This window comes from Vulpes vulpes, chromosome 6, assembly GCF_048418805.1.
Source record: "Vulpes vulpes isolate BD-2025 chromosome 6, VulVul3, whole genome shotgun sequence".
NCBI lineage: Eukaryota > Metazoa > Chordata > Mammalia > Carnivora > Canidae > Vulpes > Vulpes vulpes.
Window position 1 is genome coordinate 133,270,994 of NC_132785.1, and position 7,360 is coordinate 133,278,353.

General features: G+C 40.4%; 1 gene segment (V, D, J or C); it reads right to left on the bottom strand.

Moving 5' to 3' along the window:
- LOC140599269 (immunoglobulin heavy variable 3-74-like) overlaps positions 1 to 6,681 on the bottom strand; it is a 44,382-nt gene extending 37,701 nt beyond the window's left edge. Inside the window, 2 exon segments of the V gene segment in view lie at positions 6,141 to 6,467; positions 6,571 to 6,681. Of these exon segments, the coding sequence occupies positions 6,141 to 6,467; positions 6,571 to 6,616 (373 nt within the window).
- Between the last annotated feature and the right edge of the window lie 679 nt (positions 6,682 to 7,360).

Genomic DNA, 7,360 nt, shown 5'->3' on the forward strand with positions numbered 1-7,360 from the left:
AGGACAACACAGGCAACACCCTTTTTGAACTTGGCCACAGTAACTTCTTGCAAGGTACATCCACGAAGGCAAAAGAAACAAAATCAATAATGAACTATTGGGACTTCATCAAGATAATAAGCTTTTACACAGCAAAGGATACAGTCAACAAAACTAAAAGACAACCTACAGAATGGGAGAAGATATTTGCAAATGACATTTCAGATAACGGGCTAGTTTCCAAGATCTATAAAGAACTTATTCAACTCAACACTAAAGAAACAAACAACCCAAACATGAAATGGGCAAAAGACAAAGAGAAATCTCACAGAGGAAGACATAGACATGGCCAACACGCACATGAGAAAATGCTCTGCATCACTTACCATTAGGGAAATACAAATCAAAACCACAATGAGATACCACCTCACACCAGTGAGAATGGGGAAAATTAACAAGGCAGGAAACAACAAATGTTGGAGAGGATGCGGAGAAAAGGGAACATTCTTACACTGTTGCTGGGAATGTGAACTGGTGCAGCCACTCTGGAAAACTGTGTGGAGGTTCCTCAAAGAGTTAAAAATACATCTGCCCTATGACCCAGCAATTGCACTGCTTGGATTTACCCCAAACATACAGAAGCAATGAAACACCAGGACACCTGCACCCTGATGTATATAGCAGCAATGTCCACAATAGCCAAAGTGTGGAAGGAGCCTCGGTGTCCACTGAAAGATGAAAGGGTAAAGAATATGTGTTTTATGTATACAATGGAATATTACTGAGCTATAAAAAATAACAAATACCCACCATTTGCTTCAATGTGGATGGTACTGTAGGGTATTTTGCTGAGTGAAATGAGTCAATTGGAGAAAGACAAACGTTATATGTTCTCATTCATTTGGGGAATATAAATAATAGTGAAAGGGAATAGAAGGGAAGGGAGAAGAAATGTTGGGAAATATCAGAAAGGGAGACAGAACATAAACACTCCTAATTCTGGGAAATGACCTAAGGGTGGGGGAAAGAGGAGGGTGGTTGGTGGGGGTGAATTGGTGATGGGCACTGAGGGGGGCACTTGATGGGATGAGGACTCGGTGTTATTCTGTATGTTGGCAAATTGAACACCAATAAAAAAATAAATTAATTATTAAAAAAAGAGCTTCCAAGGCAGGGAGGAACTGAAGGAATATGTGAACTCCAAGCCAGCTTTGCAAGAAATTTTAAGGTGGACTCTTAAAATTCCCCTTAAGAAGAAGTCCAGTGGAACAATCGACAAAAAGAGGGACTGAATAGATATCTTGATGACACTAAACTCATACCTTTCAGTTGTAACTCTGAACGTGAATGGGCTTAATGACCCCATCAAAGGCGCAGGGTGTCAGACTGGATAAAAAAGCAGGACCCATCTATTTGCTGTCTACAAGAGACTCATTTTAGACAGAAGGACTCCTATAACCTGAAAATAAAAGGTTGGAGGTCCATTTACCATTCAAATGGTCCTCAAAAGAAAGCTGGGGTAGCCATCCTTATATCAGATATCTTAAAATTTACCCCGAAGACTGTAGTGAGAGATGAAGAGGGATACTAAATCATACCTAAAGGACATATCAAACAAGAGGACTTAACAATCTTCAATATATATATACCCCAAGTATGGGAGCTGCCAAATATATCAATTAATAACCAAAATTAGGACATACTTAGACAATAATACATTTATAATTGGTGACTTCAAACCCACACTTTCTACCCTCGATAGGTCTTCTAAGCACAACATCTCCAAAGAAACGAGAGCTTTAAATGGTATACTGGACAAGATGGATTTCACAAATGTCTACAGAACTTTACATGCAAACGCACGTGAATACACATTCTTCTCCAGTGCACATGAAACTTTCTCCAGAATAGACCACATACTGGATCACAAATCAGGTCTGAAGTGATACCAAAAGATTGGGATCGTCCCCTGTATATTCGCAGACCATAGTGCCTTGAAATTATAACTAAATCACAACAAGAAGCTTGGAAGGACCTCAAACACGTGGAGGTTAAGGACCATCCTGCTAAAAGATGAAAGGGTCAGTCAGGAAATTAAGGAAGAATTCTAAAGATTCATGGAAACTAATGAGAATGAAGATACAAGCATTCAAAATCTATGGGATGCATCAAAAGCAGTCCTGAGGGGGAAATACATCGCAATACAAGCATCCATTCAAAAACTGGAAAGAACTCACATAGAAAACTAACCTTGCACATAAAGGAGTGAGAGAAAAAAGAGCAAATAGATGCTACACCCACCAGAAGAAGAGAGTTAAAGATTAAAGCAGAACTCAACTAAATCGAGACCAGAAGAACTGTGGAACAGATCAACAAAACCAGGAGTTGGTTCTTTGAAAGAATTAATAACACAGATAAACCATTAGCCAGCCTTATTAAAAAGAAGAGAGAGAAGACTCAAATTAATAAAATCATGAAAGAGAAAGGAGAGATCACTACCAACACGAAGGAAATATAAAGTATTTTAAACACCTTTTATGAACAGCTATACACCAATAAATTAGGCAATCTAGAAGAAATGGATGGATTCCTGGAAAGCCACAAACTACCAAAACTGGAACAGGAAGAAATAGAAAACCTGAACAGGCCAATAACCAGGGGGGAAATTGAAGCAGTCATCAAAAACATCCCAAAACACAAGTCCCCTGGCTTCCCAGGGGAATTCTATCAAACGTTTAAAGAAGAAACCATACCTATTCTACTAAAGCTGTTTGGAAAGATACAAAGAGATGGAGTACTTCCAAATTCCTTCTATTAGGCCAGGATCACCTTAATTCCAAAACCGGACAAAGACCCCACCATAAAGGAGAATTCTAGACCAATATCCTTGATGAACATGGATGCAAAAATTCTCAACAAGATACAAGCCAATAGGATCCAACAGTATATTAAGAAAATTATTCACCATGACCAAGTATGATTTATCCCTGGGACACAAGGCTGGTTCAAAACTCATAGAACAATCAATGTGATTCATCATATCAGCAAGAGAAAAACCAAGAACCATATGATCTTCTCATTAGATGCAGAGAAAGCATTTGACAAAATACAGCATCCATTCCTGATCAAATCTCTTCATAGTGTAGGGATAGAGGGAACATTCCTCAACATCTTAAAAGCCATCCACGAAAAGCCCACAGCAAATATCATTCTCAATGGGGAAGCACTGGGAGACCTTCCCCTAAGATCAGGAACAAGACAGGGATGTCCACTCTCACCACTGCTATTCAACATGGTACTGGAATTCCTAGCCTCAGCAATCAGACAACAAAAAGACATTAAAGGCGTTCAATTTGTCAAAGAAGACGTGAAACTCTCCCTTGTCGCCAATGACATGATACTCTACACAGAAAACCCAAAACACTACACCTCAAGATTGCTAGAATGCATACAGCAATTTGGTAGCGTGGCAGGATACAAAATCAATGCCCAAAAGTCAGTGGCATTTCTATATACTAACAATGAGACTGAAGAAAGAGAAATTAAGGAGTCAATCCCATTTACAATTGCACCCAAAAGCATAAGATACCTAGGAATGAATCTGACCAAAGAGGTAAAGGTTCTATACCCTAAAAACTACAGAGCACTTTTGAAACAAATTGAGGTAGACACAAAGAGATGGAAAAATATTCCATGCTCATGGAGTGGCTGAATTAATACCATGAAAATGTCAATGTTACCCAGGGCAATTTCCACGTTTAATGCAATCCCTATCAAAATACCACGGAGGGGGGCACTTGACGGGATTAGCACTGGGTGTTATTCTATATGTTGGTAAATTGAACACCAATAAAAAATTAATTTATTAAAAAAGAGAAAAAAAACTAAAAATATATGGATGAAATCCCGAAATCTGACACAGTAATTCATCCAAATCCTAGAGGCGAATTCAGGTAAAATTTTTGTCCTCAGTTCTAGTGACTGCTAGGAAGGCACCTCTCAAAAGGCATAGGAAACAAATGGAATAATAAACTATTAGGACTTCCTCAAGATAGAATCTGTACAACAATATAACAGGTGACAAAATGAAAGGCAGCCTACAGAATAGGACAAGATATTTCCTTAACAAATTTAGCACCCAACAAAACAATGAATCCAGTCAGGAAATAGGGAGAATACATGAACAGGCTTTTCTCCAAAGAAGACTGACAAATGGCCAACCAGCAGATGAGAAAAATGATCCATGTGGCTTGTCATCAGGGAAATACAAATGAAAACCACACTAAGATCCCACTTATACAACTCAGAATGGATAAAGTAACAAGGCCGGATACAATAAATACAAGCAAGGATATTGAGAAAGTTGAACTTTCTCTTTGAATTTTGGTGCAAAGGTAGGCTTGTTCAGCCACTCAAGGAAACAGAAAGCAATGTCCTGAAAAAGTGAGAATAGAGCCATGCTTGGATGCAGACATTGCACTACAGGGTATTTACCCAAAAGACACAAATATGATGAAATGAAATGACCCCTGTACACCAATATTCACAGCAGCAGTGTCCACAATAGCCAAACTCTGAGAGGAATCAGGATGCCCTTCTACAGAAGAGTGATAAAGAAGATGTGGAAGGAGCCTCTGTGTCCATTGATGGATGAATGGATAGATGTGGTCTATATATAAAGTGGGGTATTACACAGCCATGAGATATTACATGCTCTCATTCAGATGGGGAATATAAAAAATGGTGAAAGCAAATAAAGGGGAAAGGAGAGAAAATGAGTGGGGAATATCAGAGACAATGACAGAACATGAGAGACTCCTAACTCTGGGAAAGAAACAAGGGGTAGTGGAAGGGAGGGTGGGGGTGGGGGTGACTGGGTGATGGGCACTGAGGGGGGCACTTGGTAGGATGAGCACTGGGTGTTATGCTATATGTTGCCAAATGGAACTCAAATTAAAAATACAAAAAAAAGATGTGGTTTATATATATGTTGGGATATTACACAGCTGTCAGAAATGATGAATATCATGAAATAACATTTCCGTCAAAATGAATGGAACTGGAGGTATTATACTGAGAGAAATAAATCAATAGGAAAAAGGAAATTATATGATCTCACCCATATGTGGAATATATGAAATATTGAAAGAGACCATAAAGGAAGGTGTGAAACAGTGGAGTAATACTACAGAGGAAGACAAATCATGAAAGACACTTAACTCAGGGAAAAAGAAAACCTGAGAGTTGCTGGAAGGGAGGGGATGGGGATGGGGCAACTGGGTGATGGACGTTAAAGAGGGCACATGATGTGATAGTCACTGAGTGTGTAGTAAATATTGGTAAATTCAATTTAAACAAAGAAAAAATGACTTATCCTGTCCCCACTCCTGGAACATCGTACATGGACTGGGTGGATCAAACAACAGACACTCATTCTCACAGATCTGGAATCTGGGATGTCTGAGGTCCAGGTGCAGGCTTATGTGGTGTCTAGATGCACACCCTGAGCCAGTGTCTTTCCCTGGCACTATCCAGGCATTTATGACGTGATGAGAGACCTGCCTGGCTCTCATCAGACATGAAGGTGAAAGTGATGAATGGTTATACTCTCGTGATTGTGTGTGTGTGTGTGTGTGTGTGTGTGTGTGTACCTCTGAGTCCACCTCCCTACCATTTCATACTGGGAATATCTCTCACTCCCCAGACATTATTAACATTTTGGTAGAATGTCTCTTTTATATTGTGTTGATTGGATATTCTTCTGTATCGTGATGTGCAGGACAGCATGTTAGCTTGGGGTCCTGTGATCTACAGTGAGTGTCACTGGGACTCAAGAAAATGTTCAAATGATGTGAATGGAGTTATTTGTAATTGATTAGTATTTCGGGTCAGGAAAAGTTAAGTACAAGTAAGCGCAAGTGCTATATTGAATTTCTAAGTCTCTAAGGAAGAGACTGAAGAGGTAAACACATAATCAAGTGTTCAGAGGGGCTCCCTGGGGGAAACTGCTCCATGGAGAGGAAGTCCAGACCCTGACAGGAAATCTGCCCAGAACCTCCATCTGCAACTGCTCCTGGGCCTTCAAGACAGAATTGGTGAGGAGTGTGCACCCCCTGGTGGTCCCAATCCCCTTTTACAGGGAGGTTTGTGTCTGGGCTCACACTGAGGTCCCCTCAGTGTGTCACTCGCACAGTAATACATGGCCGTGTCCTCGGCTCTCAGGCTGTTCATCTGCAGATACAGCGTGTTCTTGGCGTTGTCCCTGGAGATGGTGAATCGGCCCTTCACAGCGTCTGTGTAGCTTGTGCTACTTCCATCATAGCTAATACCTGCGACCCACTGCAGCCCCTTCCCAGGAGCCTGGCGGACCCAGCTCATATAATAGTCACTGAAGGTGAATCCAGAGGCCACACAGGAGAGTCTCAGGGACCCCCCAGGCTTCACCAGGTCTCCGCCAGACTCCACCAGCTGCACTTCACCCTGGACACCTGCAGTCACAAAACATCCTGGTCAGGAAACTGTCCCACATCCCCTGTTTCTCTCACTCACTTCCACTCACATACTTGAGGTCTCTTGTTCTCCATGAATTACCTCTTAAAATAGCGACAAAGAAAACCCAGCTGAGCACAGACTCCATGGTGAGTTGCCTGTGTTCTGTCCTGATCCCTGTAGGGGGTCACCTGGGGATCCTGGGGCTGGGGCTCCTCTCCCAACTGCAGGGTCGGGGCTGACCTGGTTTAATCAGTGGAGGGAGGGCCTTATTTGCATGTCCTCTGACTATATAACCAGCTCCAGACTTACATTCAAGTCTTTAAATTCACAACAAGTGTTGCTTCAGAATTCTATAGAAATTTGTGTAGCTGGCACTATGACTATACAAATTTCTAATGTGTAAGTGGAGTTATTTGCATTTCTGTGTACATTTTTAAAAGACTCTTATCAATATAGGTAATTTTCCATAGAATATTTTATCTCCTTAGTATATTTTCATCCTATATATTTATTTTTGAAACCACTTATGGTGGATTATTATGTGAATTTTGTACAGGTAATTTGTTGTTAGTTTGTAGAAACATATCTTTTTTTATTTGCTGATTTTATATCCTGATTTTTCCTGAGCTCTAAGTTATTTCTTCCAGATTTTATGTGAGGTTTTAACTCACTGACTCTCTTAAGACATTGTCATAGGCAAACAAATTACTTTCTTTCCAGTTTACCAATTTTTCTTTTTTTATGTAGTTTTCTTCCCAGGTTTTCTGGTAGGTCCTCCCAGTCTGGGGCAGAAAATATTTCCCTCTTGTCTTTTGGTCCATTGTCTGGTCTAATCATGCAGTTGATATAAGGCAGACCTAGAGGAGACAATAAATTTCATTTTGCATGT